This window comes from Panthera pardus, unplaced genomic scaffold, assembly GCF_024362965.1.
Source record: "Panthera pardus isolate Hobbes unplaced genomic scaffold, ASM2436296v1 HiC_scaffold_24, whole genome shotgun sequence".
NCBI classification, from domain to species: domain Eukaryota; kingdom Metazoa; phylum Chordata; class Mammalia; order Carnivora; family Felidae; genus Panthera; species Panthera pardus.
In genome coordinates, this window is record NW_026526810.1 from 129033708 (window position 1) to 129050067 (window position 16360).

Sequence of the window (16360 nt, forward strand, 5' to 3'; positions counted from 1 at the left end):
CACCCGCCCATGCATGATGCACCATGACGCATCATCAAAGCGGGCCTAGGAGACGCTGAGAGTGTTTGAAGGGCGTGATTCCAGCCTCCCCACTGGCTGTGCCCGCCTGCAAATCCTGACTCTGGCAAGTCGGAGCTGAACCTGTCTGTGCCTCAGTTTTCCCTTCTGCCGAGGGGAGATAACAATCCTGGCCCAGTGGCCCAGCCTCTAACCAGTGTCAGCTCAGGAGGAGGCGCCGATTCCCCAGAGAGGCTAGATAGGCTGGACGCGCACCTGAGGGGCCTCGTCTACTCACAGGGCAGCCTCGGGGGCTGGGACACTCAGTCTTAGGGGCCCACAGCCACCCCCGCTGCAGGAAATAAGGCCGAGAGCCTCCGGAGCGCAGCCGGTGAGTGCCCGATACCATCAAAGGGCCTTGCTGTTCTTTGAAGTGGCCTCGTCCAGCGAACGGCAGGCACGAGGCCGTCTGAAGGGTGGATGATGGGGGCCCCCCGGTCACACGAGACCAAGAGTTCATTTTGCCTTGATACTCTTCTCACAGAGCTGTTGAGAAGAAAAAGGGGATTACAACTCTCGTAGAGCCTAGGGCTGTGCCTCATACGTGGTTGACCTCCAGAAACTTCAGCCACCTGACGTCACCGGGCTTATTACTACTGCCAAGGTCCCAGCCCTTGGAATCTTCACCTTGGGAGCTGAATCATGTCCTTGGAACCCCAAAGTCCATTTGTCTAGGCACAGAAAGAAGATAAACAGGCACCTATCAAGCACCCAGGCCCCGGGGAATCATGGGAAAGAACGAGATGGGGCTGCCCGGAGGTAGTTAGCATCTTGCAGAGTATCAAGACCCAAGGGGCCTTAGTGCTCCCATTTTACTGATGAGAAAAGTGAGGCTCACAGAGAGGCGGTGACTTCCCCAGCTCCCAGGGAGAACATTCGTTCATAGGAGAGCTGCGGCAAGATCCCGGGCCACCTGACTCCCAAGCCAAGGTCCTCCGTAACAAAATGTGCAAATATCTGTAATTCATCCCTCTTACTTTCCTGCCAGCAGATGAAGAGACAGGGGAAGCCAGCCCCCACAGACCGCTATTTTCAGAATCGGCAGTCGGATGTCTGATATCGGGCAAGAGCCGGCGCCACGGCCGAAGACGGCCGGCCGTCAGCCATAGGAGAAACTTTGAGCGAGTTAGGTCTCACTGTCCCCATTTTGCAGGGACGGGCACTGAGGCCCACTCAGATGGAGGTGCCATCGAAAGCCCTGTTCGTGGCTCCATGCTAGTTAGAAGGCTCCAGAATTCTGTGTGCTTTTCACCCTGCCTTGGACATTTTTATCCTAGCATTTTAATGCCGAAAGTCACCTCAGAGCTCTAGGACTCAGGACGTACTTCGAGACTAGTGATGATGGTCCACCAAAGACATCACTGTTTACTTATACAAATTCCTCACTCCCGCCGGGGCCTGAGGGCGGCACCTGATTTCTAGGCCTGTGCTGCACCTGATTTCTGAGTGAGGCACCTGATTTCTTTTTCTTTTTCTTTTTTTTTAGTATTAGTTACTTTCTTTCCACCCCCCCCCTTATTTACTTTTTATTATTTTATTGTTTTATTTTATTTTAACTAGTGAATATTTAAAAAAAATTTTTAAATATGATTTACCATCAAGTTAGCTAACATATAATGTATACAGTGTGCTCTTGGTTTCGGGGGTAGATTACAGTGATTCATACAACAACCTAGTGCCCATCGCAACAAGTGCCTTCCTCGATGCCCGTCGCCCATTTTCACCTCTCCCCCGCCCCCCCTGTCAACCCTCAGTTTGTTCTCTGTATTTAAGAGTCTCTTTTGGGTTTGCCTCCCTCTCTGTTTGAAACTATGTTTTCTCCTCCCCCTCCCCCATGGCCTTCTGTTAAGTTTCTCAAGTTCCACATATGAGTGAAAACAGATGATATCTGTTTTTCTCTCCCTGCCTTATTTCACTCAGCGTAATACCCTCCAGTTCCATCCGTGTTGCTGCAAATGGGCAGATTTCATTCTTTCTCATCGCCAAGTAGTATTCCATGGTATATATAAACCGCATCTTCTTTATCCATTCGTCAGTTGATGGACATTTGGGCTCTTTCCACGATTTGGCCATTACTGAAAGCACTGTTATAAACATTGGGGTACAAGTGCCCCTATGAATCAGCACTCCTTTACCCTTTGGGTAAATTCCTAGCAGTGCTATTGCTGGGTCATAGGGTAGATCTATTTTTAATTTTTTGAGGAACCTCCACACTGTTTTCCAGAGTGGCTGCACCAGTTTGCATTCCCACCAACAGTGCAAGAAGGTTCTCGTGTCTCCACTTCCTCGCCAGCATCTGTAGTCTCCTGATTTGCTCATTTTAGCCACTCTGACAGGCACCTGATATCTAGGTCTTCTAACCTGCTGGACCTCCATTTCCTCATCTATAAATTAGGGATAATGATTCTTAGCCTGCGCCCTTCAGGGACTGGTTCCAAAGGTCAGACTAGAGAGAAAATACATTTATTTTATTTTATTTTATTTTATTATTTTAAAAATGCTTATTATTTTGGGGCGCCTGGGTGGCTCAGTTAGTTAAGTGTCCCACTCTTGAATTTGGCTCAGGTCACGATCCCACAGTTCACGGGCTCAAGCCCTGTGTCAGGCTGTGTGTTGACATTGGGAGCCTGCTTGGGATTCTCTCTCTCTCCCTCTCTCTCTGCCCCTCCTCTGCTTTCTCTCTCAAAAATAAATAAATATTTAAAAAAACGTCTATTATCAGGGGGCCTGGGTGGCTCAGTCGGTTCAGCGTCCGACTTCGGCTCAGGTCATGATCTCGCATTCCGGGAGTTCGAGCCCCGCGTCGGGCTCTGTGCTGACAGCTCAGAGCCTGGAGCCTGCTTTGAGTTCAGTGTCTCCCTCTCTCTGCCCCTCCTGCTTGTGGTGTCTCTCTCTGTCTCTCAAAAATAAATAAACATAAAAGATTTTTTTTTTAATGTCTGTTATTTTGAGAGAGAGAGAGAGAGAGAGAGAGAGAGAGAGCGTGAGTGCACAGGAGCAGAGGAGGGGCAGAGGGAGAGAGAGAGAGAATCCCGAGCAGGCTACTCGCTCATCGCAGAGCCCGACTCAGGGCTCCTCCCGGAGCCCCGTCTGACAAGCGTGAGATCCCGACCTGAGCAGAAATCGAGAGTCGACGCTTAACCGGCTGAGCCACCCAGGTGCCCCGACAGTGAATACGTTTTAAAGAACAGGCCAAACGGCCGCGTATGTCTGAGCCGCACGATTGGCGCCACGCTCCCGTCCTTAAGGACGAGGTTGCCTTGATGTTTCTCCCACCCGCGAGCGGGCCCGTGGTTCTCACGGGCCGATGAATCCCCCGCCTGGGGACCGGCAGCTAATTCGAATCGGGTTTGGGCCACCAGAGCCCAGACTAATGTGACGACAGGCCATTCTGAGAAGTGGGAGGATGGTGTGTCTTAGGTGAGTGCCCTTAGCTCCCTCCCTTCCTGCTCTTTTCCTGGACTCCAGAGTTCCAACGGGCCTTTGCATCTGTCCCCTGACCTCCTCAATACTGCGGGGCGGAGGGGGGGCACGCAGTGGCACGCAGGTGGCTTGCCGTCGGTTGTCAAGAGGGCTGGGAGAGCTCCAACCGATCCGCCGCTCTTCCTCTGGGCTGCACGGTGTTTTCTCACGCAGGCGTCTCAGGCGCGTGGCTGCAGGCCCCAGCATTTCCCACGCCTCAGGCAGCAGTTCAGCTTGTGGGTGTCTGGGGGAGGGAGTGTGGGTGAGGTGCTGAGGTTTGCAAGAACAAGTAGAGTTCCTGAGGCCGGCTCTGCCACTGACTAGCTCCGTGACCCTGAGCAAGACAGCCAGCGTCTCTGAGCCTCAGTTTCCTCCTCTGGAGAATGGGCGTATGAGAGCAGAGCAGCTCCACCAGCGGCTGCCATGAGGATTATATAGGAAAATGCTTGACTGGCCCCTCAAGGGGTGCCGGGCTTATAAAAAGAGCTCATGTGGGGCCCCTGGGTGGCTCGGTCGCTTAAGCGTCCGACTTCGGCTCAGGTCATGATCTCACGGTCCGTGAGTTGGAGCCCCGCGTCGGGCTCGGTGCTGACAGCTCAGAGCCTGGAGCCTGTTTCCGATTCTGTGTCTCCCTCTCTCTCTGCCCCTCCCCTGTTCATGCTCTGTCTCTCTCTGTCTCAAAAATAAAGAAACGTTAAAAAAAATTAAAATTAAATTAAAAAAAAAAAAAAAAGAAAGAGCTCATGAATGTCACAAATGTAGTCCCTTACATCGGCACCCAGATCGGCTCTCCTGTATGTATGTATTTATTTATTTATTTATTCATTTGAGAGAGAGAGAGTACGTGAGCAGAGGAGAGGGGCAGTGCGGAGCCCGAAATGGGGCTCAATCCCACGACCCTGGGATCATGACCTGAGTCAAAATCAGCCCCCTCAGCTCTCCTTTCAAAGCCTTTTTTGAGTACCTGGTCCGAAGTGCACACCAACTCAGAAATAGGTGTCACGACCATGGTGAGGCTGCTGAGACCCAGAGAGGTTCGGTGACTTCTCTGACGTCACACAGCTGGGACGCTGCAGAGTTTGAACTTAATCTCACTCTGGCATCGCCCCGGGTGTTGGACAATGGTTGTATCGTGAATGGAATCTGGGGAGGTTGGAGGTCTCCAGGCTGAGAAAAATCAGAACGGTAGAAAAATCAGAACTTATCTGGGAGGCAGGAGGATCGTGATTATATTGAGCCACGTGGAATTGCACCTATGTGGCCATTTTGACCTAAAAGAGGTGCATCTCCTATGACAATGTAGTTGTTTAGATACACGTGCGCCCCAGCGAGTGGCTCAGGGGGGCATCACTAGATTTGTATGGGGTGGGGCAGACCGGCCACAGGACGAGCACGTTCCCGCGAGCCCAGGGCGCTGGCTCCCTCAGGCTGGGGGTCCTGCCAGACCACTGTGATGACTTTCCAGGGCCGTTCACAACTTGGCCACATGATTAGGTAGAAGAGGACACAGGTTAAGTGTCTTGCGGGGGGCGGGGGGGGGGTGTTGCTGGCAGCCCGGGACTAGTCTGAGCAGGTGTCACGGACCAAGACCCAGAGGCCCATGTGGGGAGCAGAGCAGGTAGAAATCCCACCTCCTTCTAGGAGTAATGTGTTCTCCAGGAGCAGAGAAGGAAGAACGAGGGCAGAAGTGCGTGTTCCCAGTCCGGCCCCACTGAAAAAGTTGCCAGGAGAGATCGGCCATAGATTTTTGCAGGAAAGAGCTCTGACTGGTAGGAGCCCAAGCCTGGCTCGGGTGGGAAGGCGGGATGAGGGAAAGGAACCAAGTATTCTCTCTCTGCAGCTGGAGATGCGGCAGCTCAGTGCCCCTGTGTGAGTGGAAGGTTCTGGAAGCAACAGGGAGGCAGCCTCGAGGTTGAGGGGCAGCAGGGGTGGGGCTGTCGTGGGGGGCGCTGCGAGCACCAGCGGGGCGGGGGGAGCCCAGTGGGAGCCGGGGGCTGGGGGCTGGAATCTGAGCCCTTGCGATGTCCCCTCGGGGACCCCCAGATAAGACTGAAAGCCTAGAGCTTTTCCAGAGTGACCGGGGCAAACATTTCGCCCCGGCCCAGCACCCCTCCCAGACAGTGGGAAGGCCTGACAGAGAGTAAACAGTGGACACCAAAGGTTGCTGTGACCCACATTCCACACACTGCCGGGGGATGGAAGGGGAGACTCGGGTGAAGGATGAAGGAGGTCACACACAAGCTTGGGCCGGATCATTCTTTAATGTCTGTCGTCTGGGGAGGGGGCTGAATCCAGAAAGCCGGGTATTGTGTGGGTGGGGTTCACCACCTTTCCCACGAAGAGGATGTTCTTGGTGTTTCTGTAGTAGAGGATGATCACAAAGGGCCTGTTGAACTGGATAGTTGGGGGCATCGACATGGGGATGGCTTCCATAAATGTGGCCCCAGCGGCTTCTGTCCCTTTCTCGTCGATGGTCAGCACGGCCTTATGCAGCGCCTACAGGGCGAGAGCACGGCGGCCTGTCCTGAGTGGGGATGGGCTGCCGTTCCCAACCCAGCCCTGGGAGCGAGGCCCAAGGAGGGGGGTGTTGCCCAGGGAGGGGCTTACGTGGGCCTTTCTCCACCTGGCCTGTCCTTCCCCATCCATGGCCTCCCTCCCTGATGTCAAGCGCCCTGGGGCCCAGGACTCTGACGGGGACCTTCATTGCATCTGGTCCACACCAGGCACTCAGTTCCCAGCCAGCCTTTGAGCTGCGGTTGTGGCTTTAGTCACCTTTAATTTTCTGAAAAAATGGTATCTTCAGGCAAAATCACTCATTCAGCTCGACTCAGTGATTGGCCAATGGCTCCCAGTGTCACAGACACAGGGGCAAAAGTCCTCTGACATCCCTGAGCCCCAGCCTGTCTTTGTAACTATGGGTCCATCGAGGCCCAAAGAAGGGAAGGCCCTGGCCAAAAATGACCCAGAGGGTCAGTGCCACAAGTGCGGAGGAGGTCCCTAAAGTGCCAGAAGCCCGTGAGGCCACCTCCTCCATTGTCACCTGCCCACATTCCAGTCTCAGTGGATCCAGGGCGCTCGTCAGGGACCTCAGTCTGCAGAGGTGTTTGTGTCCCTTTGTCCCCCACATGCACCAGTGGCCAATGGCCACCAGGGACACACTCACCTTGGACAGCTTCAGGGGACCTTGCTCAGTGATCCCTGAGAGGTCCGCCTCGTTGCTGAAGACCTTGGTGATGCCCATTTTTCTCAGGACGGTTTGCAGATCGTAGGTTCCAGAAATGGACAGTTTGGGCAAATGTAAATTGGCAGACCTGTGACGACGGTTCGGAAACAAAGGCGTTTCACAGCATTGAGCATTTCATTTCTGGTTGTTTCTCCCTGTCAGTGGCCCTCGCCCTGCCCCCACGGGAGGGCTGGAGGTGTGCACGGGTTATTCCATTTCTAGCTCCTTCACCCCCCCCTCCCCCCCGGGGTCAGAGGATGTAGAATCACAGGGATGGCTTGTCCTGCAAAGTGTCAGATGCCGCCTCCTGCCTCCTTCAAGCAGCCCTCCAGGAAGTCCCCTGGGGAGCGCTTAGCGCACTGCCCTGCAGGGTCAGGTGTCCCCCAGACCGGGACCTCCCCAGAGCCCGAATCCCAGGGGAACGTGGGGTGAGTGTGGAGGGACATCTGCTCGGCGAGTCATGCGTGAGCCCACGGGCCGAATGCCCCGCTCTGCTTTTCCGTGGGGCTGGCGTGTGGCCCCGAGCAGGGTCTGCCAGAGCGAGCTGACTGGCCCTGAGGCTCCGCTCGACCCGATCCGGTTTCTGCACCGCCTGATTCTTCTTTCAGCCTCTGGCGCAGGCAGCCCAGGAGTGGGGGGTGGGGGTGGGGTGAGGAGGTATTAAAACCTACTATTTTAATTGTACCCTTATGCTCTTTCGTGTCTTTATATTCACTTAAGCACGGATATGCTTATTATGTATTCTTCTGGGTGTCAGTTTCATGTATGAATTGTACTTGACTTGATTATTTATATACGTTCCCATTGCTACATTTATACGTGCGTGTATCTTGTCGTCGTGTGGAGGATAAAATAGGTCACGAGGGCTTGGGCGTTTTATGCACTAATTTGGGGTGCACGCTCACGCGTTACCTCACTACGGGGACCCAATCAGTCCACACCGGTCTAGTGACAGAGGAGCCCAAACCTTGCTCCAAGGTGCGCCCGAGGGTCCCTCCCCGGGGCCTCTGCCTTCCCGGCCGACCCCAGGCAGGCTGTCCCCGTCCGGCCCCGGGCGTTGTATGCTCTGACTCCACATCCGCTGCCCCCCTCGCCAGAAGCCCACCTCTCCCTCCGTGGTCCTCCCAGGGCAGTGTGCTGGCACCGGGAAGGGACGGTGTCCCCGGTGGGGAAGCGAGTCCCCAAGGACAGGACTCTGGCCTCCTCACCGCGGGCACCGTCCCGTCACGGAGCCCGGCCGGTGCGGTTTGAACGATGCCAGCCTGGGTCTGGGACACCAGGTCCTGCCCCGCTGTGGGGCACACGGGGCGTGGGGCCGCCCTCCCTCCCTGGGGCCCGGCCGGACGCGGCAGCTCCCGGGTTGTTCTCTGGTTTGGGAATCACCTGGAATGTCTCTTTTCCAGGGCCTTGGCCAGGATGTCCCTGTTCAGCATTTCCTCCAGATGCTGCATTTTGCCCTGGTCGGGCAGGATGAAGAAGGCGGTGGCGTTGCCCACGTAGTCCATGAGCAGCGACCAGCTGGAGAGCGTGTCGCAGTAGTGGACGTCGAACATGCCCAGGCGGCTCATCATGGGCACCCTGACCGTGGTGTCCTCGTCCACGTGGAAGTCCTCCTCTGCGGTATGCTCGGGCTCGAAGGGCTTCTCCCATTTGCCTGGAGGGAAGGGAAGGTGGGCTTCAGCCGGCGGTGGCGGAAGGTTTGGACAATAGGGTGGGATACAAAAGCCCCGAGTCTCCTTGGTGAGACAACCTCTCTCCGAGCCTCAGTGTCACCACCTGTAAAATGGGGGCTGCCATGAACAGTCTACCGAAAGGACGTTGGAGAGAAGAATGCAAGCCCGGAGGAGGATCCAGAAGGTCTCTGATATCGAGGCTAAGGCCTGCCAGTCTGGATATGTAAAGCGAGCATTTTCACTTGTATTTCTTGCTCACGTATTTGAGGGTGGCTTGGGGGATGCTAAATGAAAATTACTGACATCAGTCATACTCGGCACGTCCCTGTGGGAGTCTCCCTGCCCCTTGTTAACGGGCGGCTCTTATCATTCAGGAAATCGCTCTCGCCCCCACCCCAAGCCTTTCCCTGGACCACTGGGCAGAATGGCGATGCCTGGGTAGCTCCCCTCCACTGCACCGAGACAGCAGCACTGTCCGGGCCAGGCCCAGAGGGAGGGCGCCCCGGGAACCCCTGTGCCCAACTTCCCCATTGCACAGGGATGGAGACTGAGGCCGGAGAAGGGCCAGACCCACCAGAAGTCACACAGCAGAGCTGGGACCTAACATCTGCCCGCTCTGGCCCCGTGCTCTCCATCACACTCTTGCCTCCAGAGCGAGGAGCCCGCAGCGGGGAGGAGGCATCCCTGGCCTTGCTCTTACCTCCCTGCCCCAGGCCATTTCCACTGCCTTGGAGTGCCCTCTGGGGCCTGCAGGCACCCTCCACCGCCCCCCCCCCCCCCACGTTGCCATCCCTCAGGGAGGAGGCCAGGCTGAGGTTCAAGTTCAGCTGGGCACCTGCTGCGCGAGCAGGCAGCCCCATGTTCTTTGTAACTTGTTCAGTCCTCACAGAAACCCGCCAACAAGGGCATGATTATGTGTCCGTTACAGAGAAGAAACCAGAGCCTCAAAGAGGTTAGAGTCAAATAGCTTAGAGTCAAATAGCTAACAAGCGATAGAGGAAAGGTTTGCACCCTGGTGTTTCTGTCTCCAGAGCCGTCCCTCCCTCCACCGCACTGGAGTTGTCAGAAGTGTGTTCCCAGAACGCCCCTTCCCTTCATACGCTCTGCTAAGCCTGCCTGTTTCACCTCCCTCCCTGCTGGGGATTGACAACGTGCACTAGGACGTTAAAGGCTCTGAAAAGTCCTGCAGAGAAGAGGACGATTTGACTGTCCCACCCATCGTCCCCTGACCTTAGTTGAATAACATAGGCAGAGGTGCACTGATTTAGTCACCCTGCCCTGCCACGGCAAGTTTAAGAACTGTGTGTTTGAGACTATTTTTGGACGTTCTCGTGGGAGTCAGCTCAGGTGGCTGTTACAACCTTACCTTTAAAGAAAATGTAATTCACCAGAGCAAAAACTGTGTCTTTGTCAAGCTCTTGGACCAAATCCACAATTTTTCCTTGGGTTCCCTTCTCTACGTAATCGTTGATCCGTTTCTTGGCCTCTTGGTTGTCTCCGAAGTTGATGGAGAAGGCTTCTGAGTGGTACAGGTTCTTGACGTCCTCCAGAAACTTGTCCAGAAGCTTCACGCTCTCGTTGATGAACAGGCCGCTGCCGGTGGTCAGCTGCAGCTGGCTGTCTGGCCGGTTGAGGGTGTGGAGAAGCTGCTGGAAGCCCTCGTGGACTTCACCCTCTGCTCTCTCGGTGAGGTTGAAACCGAGGCCCTCCAGGATCTGGGTGCGAGTGTCACCCTTGCTCCCCAGAGACAGCATCGCAAAGGCCGCGGCGATGCTCACGGGGGAGAAGAAGATGTTGGTGCGGTTGGACTCATGGGCCACCTGGCGGTACATGCTGAAGGCGAAGTCAGCCAGGTTCGGGGTGATCTTGTGGCGGGCTGGCGCCTCGTGGTGCTCATGGTCGTGTTGGGATGCAACCGTCTCCTGGACAGCGTCTCCCTGGAGACCCTCAGCCAGGGAGCAGGGGACCAGGCAGCACAGACCCGCCAGCAGGAGGAGGCCCCACGTGATGGAGGATGACATCGTCCTGCGAGACAGAGAGGGGGCACCACGCCCACGTCAGGCCGCACGCTGAGTGCCCCCGCCACTGACTGACATCCCGGGAAGCATCCAGAGCTTACCGAACCCCTACCGTGTGCCGGCCCAGTGCCGAGGACTTCCCTTCGCCCTCATCGTGGAGGACGGAACAGCAGCAGAGGCTCTACAGGGCTCCCCACCTGCCAGGCCCCCTTGTAAGCCCCTTGCCGTCCCCTCTCTGGCCCTCTTGTAATGGCCTGTGACCCAGGGCATATGACAATCGTCCATTTACAGATGAGGAGACCAAAGGCCCAGAGAGGTTTAAGTCACCTGCCCGAGGCCACAGGGCAGGGAAGTAGCAGGCCCGGAATCACAGACCCGGGCAGGCTGGGTCTTGGCAGTGGCACTGACACCCGCAGTGGCCTGTGTGCCACAGTCCCTGCTCCACAAAAGGGGAAACTAAGGCAACAATGAGCACGGGAGATTTGTGCACACTTACCCGGGAAATGGGCCGGATCAGGCTCAGGTACGACTGGATTGGAACGGGAACACTTTCATGAACTCTTTTTATTTACCGGACACGAGGCTGCTGCCCAGAGGGGGCGAGATCTCGCCCAGTGACACACAGCCAGGTCACAAGGGGCCGGAGGGCCAACCCCACTCAGCACGCAGGGTGAGCCTCAGCCCCTAGCATTTTTGCCGGAGCTGAAGGACAGCCAGCCCCACAGGGGTCTGGGGCCTCGGCCACGTGAAGGGGGTCCAGTCCCTGCAGCCAGCTTACCCGCACATCCTCGCCACACCTCCGTCCCAAAGCTGGGGTCGGCGGTGACGTGGACGGTCGACATACTGATTTCCCCAGTAGATTAGGGGTTTGTGCGCGTACGTGGGGCAGGGGGGTAGGCGTTGAAAAAGCATTTCTTTTTCCGACGGACCTGAGTTCTAAGGTGGGCTTTGTCACTACCAGCTGGGTGACCAGGACAAGCCACTCAGTCTCTCTGGTTTTCCTGTTGCCTCCTATAGAGAGTGAGCTTGTTGGGAGAATCCGGTGAAGTAAGTCAGACACCAGACTGAACCCTGACGGGTTCTGGCGGCTGGCAGGGGCTGCCAACCAGAGGCCTTCGGAGGGCAGGCTGGGGACGGACATGGGTCCCCTGGCTCTGGGGACACGACAGGAAGCAGCAAGGCTCATGGCTGAACCAGCTAGAGCAGGCTCTGCCTGGCGCTGGTCACAGTCCACATCACTCACAGCGACCCAGAGCCCGCCCTGCCCCTCTGAGCTCCCCCTGCCCCAGATGTGGCCCCGCTACGGGCCGCCAGCCTGCACCCCCTCAGCACAACCTTCTGTCTTCACGGGTGGGGAAACTGAGGCCCGAGCAGAGGAGGACGTGCCCACGGCCACATCAGGTAGCTGTTTCTCATGTAACGAAAACCATCAAGCACAAAGAGGCAGAGGAATCTTTAAAGTTGGAATTTGAAACCCGGAGGGGAAAAAGCTGGGAATAAGAAACGTTGGGTCTCGTGTAGCCTCCCCGACGTTTACGGGTGTCTTTGGGACAAAACAGCAAGACCCAGCACAACACTGGCTTCTCTCCACCACCCCTTTCCTGGCCTTCGTGGCTCTAAATAATGCAAATATGACCGACCACATGCAGCTGTAGAAATCCAGGTGGGGGGGACATCTGAATGAGTTTCCCCTGCACTGACGTTGGATTCTCGGTTAGCAGTGGTCTGGGTTTGCTGATGCGAAATGGAGTGAGGGGTGGGGCGAGGGGAGGTGGGGGGTGGGAGAGGCTCCCTCGGAGGAGGGAGCTGCTGGCTGGGGGGCTTGGCTGGGGAGGGGCCGCCGCCGTCGTGGGCACAGCCGTCTCGGTGCGTGTAACATCGCCTACTCTGGTAAAAAGTCTGAGGCTCAGAGAGGGTCAGGGCCTTGCCAAGGCCACACAGCGAATCAGTGGCAGAGCTGGAACGAGCCTTGGTTTCCCTACCACTTGAACGGCAGATTGAGACAGCTGTGTCCTCGGGTCTCAGACTCTGTGGGCGTCAGAACCGGGCCCCGGGGGACGCTGACGTGGGGCTTGAGCCTCCTCTTGGTTTCCCTTTGCCTCTCAGTTGCTCCTTCCAACTCAGGGCCCCCAGCCTTCTGCTTTCTCCATGCCCTTCTGTCAAAGGCGGCACCCGGCGCCCCCAGAGCCTGATGCTGGGGAAGATGGTGTCCTGGACGGGGAGGCACTTGGACGTGTAGAGACCGAGCTTTAAACCTCAAGAATGAGGACGTCATGGCGACATTTCCGGCATCCAGGGCAGGTGGGAGCAGTCTGCCAGGGAGGGGGCCCGTGAAGTGAGCCATCTCTTTGCCTAGTCAAATACCATTTCCACCCACAAGCATAAAATGAATGATCCCGGGTGACCCAGTGGGGTCCAGGCAAGCCACTGGGGCATCAACCACCTGCTAAAACCTGGCCCTGAATAAGCCCAGGTGTGATTCAGCTCAACCACCTGTGGGCGATAGCCTTGGGCAGGTGACTTCACTCCGTTGACCCCTGGCTTCCTGTCTGTAAAGCGGAGGGAAGATGCCTGTGCGTGGCAGATGTGAGGTGCAGACAAGGTGACGGGTAGGTGGGCACCTGCCAGGTGTGGACGCCCTCGTACCTACGCACAGGTAGGGTTCAAGTGGAAAAACTGGCAGGTCTCTTCCTGGCCGGTTGCCATATTGCCCAGGACCAGAGAAGAGGGTCCGTGCTCAGCGATGAACGGCCTCTGAGTTTTGGAGAATTTTAAATTCAATTCTGTGCCCAAACCTGTGCCTCAGCGTCACCGTCACTGTCATCGGGTCCAGTAAATACCAGGTGTTTCACTGTCTCTGTGTCATCTAATGTCCCCGACAAAGCTTACCCTACGAAGTGGGAATTACTATCAGCCCCGTTTTAGAAATGGAGAAACGGGTCACAGAGGTTAAGTAACTTACTGAAAGCCATAGACCTGGTTGCTTATGAATCTGGGATTTCATCTTAACTAAGCATTTTGATTCCGGAACTTGGCCGTCAGTCCTTCTCTGTGTACAAAGCTGAAGCCAGACACCTTGAAACAGGAAATCGGTGGAGTGGTCTGGCTCAGGGAAGGGGGGAAGCATCGCTTGTGGCTAAGCTCAGAGGCTATGAGGCCAGAAGGCTTGTGTTCAGTTCGATATCAGCTGTGTGACCTTGGGCAAGTTACTTAACCTCTCTGAATCTCTGTTTCCGGGAGATGACCACGTGCATTTCCTCATGGAGCGATGGTGCAAATTAAATATGTGCAAAGTGCCAAGAAACGCTTCACACACTGTCAGCTGTCAGGGAGCCTCAGCCGTTACTGATATTGTTATGGACCTTTTGGAGCACCACGTGGGAGTCTGGTGGCCTTGGCCATTTTTGTAGCCTCTGTCTCCAAAAACCGATGACAGAGACATTTTATCCTTCCTGTGCTCTGGAGATCAAAGCTGGAGGGGTGGGGTGAGGGGAAAGAGGGCAAAAGCTGTCTACGGTTTGTCCAAGGGGACAGAGAGGTTGAGCAGTGGTCCAGGGTCACCCAGCATCAAAGAGGCCTCGAGACCAGCCCAGGCTTCCCATTCCCCAGCTGGCACCCAAGACCCGAGACAATTATGTTGGCAGGGGGAGGAGGTTTGGGAACGTGAGCTTTGGAGTTAGGCAGCCTCAGTTTGAATCCCGGAGAGTGTGTGATTTGGGGCAAGTTCTAAACTTCTCTGTTCCTGACTTCCTTATCTGTAAAATGGGAATAACCTCAGTAACCACCGCAAAAGGCTGCTGTGAGGTCTAAAGTCCTGACCGCATGTAAGGAGATCAGCAGCCGCCTGGCTACAGCAAGGGGTCAGGAGCACAGCTCCGAGCCCCGAGGACGGTGCCCTCCCAGGGTTTTGGATCTTGCACCACGAGCGAGGGCGCCCAGAAGCCCACGGACAGGGAAGCCCAGCGTGGTTCTGATCTGGGCATATCCGCGGAGGATGGAGTGCACGGCTGGAACTCTGGGCTCCGGTCCCACCTGCCTCCCCCAAGGTCCCTATATGAGTCCCGGCTCCCCACTGTCCCTCTCTGGGCCTTATCTTTCTCATCCTTAGAAGCGGGGAGAAGATACGCCCCCAGGCATAGGGAAGGCGGTGAGCCCTGCAGGAGGCAGCCCATGGGAAGGACACAAGAGCTCTGCCAACCTCTCTCCCGGGGTCCCACGTCCACACCACTCACAGAGGGCCAGTGTTTTCTCCAGTAGGACCTCGGGAGGCCCTGGGCAGGCTTGGGAGCAGAAAAGGAGCTCCAGGGCTGCTCTTGCTGTGACGACAGGGGGTCCGGCCACGGCCTGTGCCACCCTCTCTGCATTCCCGCGGCCTGCCTGGCAGTGCAGGGGCCCCGAGGCCTCTCCGGAGGCTCCCCCAGTGGAAGGCATACTTACGGTTTACTGTCCCAGGCCGGGGCTGGTGACCGAGGCTGAGGAGACAGAGCCTAGTTGTGGCTCGTATTTAAGCAGTGGACCCAGAGGGACGACGGGGGAGGCTGCTGGTGAATATTAACTAAGGTCACCCCAGTTATCAGAGGAGCAAATAGGGACTAAGTCCATAGGCCAGTTCTGAGCTGCCCACTCGCACGGCCCCTGTGTGCTCTGTCTGGATGGCAAGCAGCCCTCTGTTCCCTACACTAAAGGGAGTCATTGTGCCCAGCTCATAAACCACAGCGTCCTGCATCCACGGGGGTGGGGGTGGGGGCGGGGGCATGACTCAGGCACTCTTTGGGACAGCATCACTTTGGTGGCTTACCCTCCCCCTGGGGAGTTCTCAGTGGCTGCCCCACTGGTGGCAAGGAGCCACCTTGAGATGCCTCCTGCTGGAGACGCGCTGCTGCCTTGGGCGCGGGCGGGGAAGTTAAAAGCACATTTGGCGGACAGGGAAACTGAGGTCCGGAGCGGAGAGGTTGCTCGTCCATAGTCAGCCAGCTAGCCCCAGATGCGAAAACCCTCTCGATTTTCCTGAGGGGTAAACGGGCCCTGACCAATGCTGACACAGCCGCTCTGGGCTGGCACGGGCGGCCACAGGCACAGGCCAGGGGGCAGATGGCAAATCGATAAAGAAGGGCTGTGCTGCCTCAGGCAAGCTGCTTCACCTCTCTGAACCAGGAGGGGCTTTTGTCTGCATCGTAGGGGTTTGGAAGTCCGGCTTCCGAGCGGGGGTGTCGGGGGACGTACGCGACCACTTCTATAAAGTGCCCAGTGCACAGAGGGCTCTTCTGTTTGGCCCGCACAGCCCTCTGCTCAGCCCTGCTCTCCAGGCTTCTCCGGGCAGGAGGAGGCTTAGTTCTTGGCCAGCCTCAGCCTGTTACTGTTTCCACTGGGTGTGGCTCCCGGCAGAGGAATGTGGTTCACAAGCTGCTTGGATTTTCCTGGGCATGTGGCCCTGTTCTGGGGCTATTACAGCCCCCTGGAGCGCCGCTGGGGGCGGAGACGGTGGGACAGGGCAGAGGCTTGGCAGGGCCTCACTTGACCGTGATCCCTTTAGAAACCTAAGGCAGACCTCACCCCCTCTCTGTGCACCCTGACGGTCCCTGGCGCAGGATAGGCGCTCTACGGGCATTTGTCGAAGGGGCAGATGAGGGGGTGAGTGCGTTTCTGTCCCTCCTCTCGTTCCCCTGGTCCCAAGTGTGGGACTCTGCCAGGCGGACGACCTGTAGTTTCCTCTGGGACACGGGTTCAGGCCCGGGAACCCAGCTCCCCCATTCATTGACTGTGAGATCTCAGAGCAGCTGTTTAACCTCCCCGTGCCTCAGTTTCCCCACCTGTGAAACGAAGATCGCAACAGTACCCGCCTCGATGGGCCGCTGTGAGGATTCAACGCAGTAGTTCAAGGTTAGCTCAGAGCCCAACGTCGGGTGTGCTCAGTAAGCCCTTGTGAT

General features: G+C 56.7%; 1 protein-coding gene across 1 annotated transcript; it reads right to left on the reverse strand.

The window, feature by feature from the left end:
• Positions 1-5761: 5761 nt before the first annotated feature.
• On the reverse strand, positions 5762-14989 carry SERPINA1 (serpin family A member 1). The gene is made up of 5 exons (XM_019462164.2): positions 14871-14989; positions 9782-10440; positions 8126-8396; positions 6683-6830; positions 5762-6015 (listed from the first exon to the last, which is right to left on the reverse strand). The coding sequence occupies exons 2-5, from the start codon at positions 10434-10436 to the stop codon at positions 5779-5781; spliced, it is 1311 nt and encodes a 436-aa protein (XP_019317709.1). The 5' UTR covers positions 10437-10440; positions 14871-14989; the 3' UTR covers positions 5762-5778.
• Positions 14990-16360: the final 1371 nt, after the last annotated feature.

Excerpts from the sequence above, each read along its gene's own strand:
- SERPINA1 (XM_019462164.2), bottom strand. The coding sequence starts at position 10,436 with ATGTCATCCTCCATCACGTGGGGCCTCCTCCTGCTGGCGGGTCTGTGC. Across the intron at positions 8,397-9,781 it reads GAATTACATTTTCTTTAAAG|GCAAATGGGAGAAGCCCTTC; the intron begins GTAAGGTTGTAA and ends CCTTCCCTCCAG. Across the intron at positions 6,831-8,125 it reads CTGGAAAAGAGACATTCCAG|GTCTGCCAATTTACATTTGC; the intron begins GTGATTCCCAAA and ends CCGTCGTCACAG.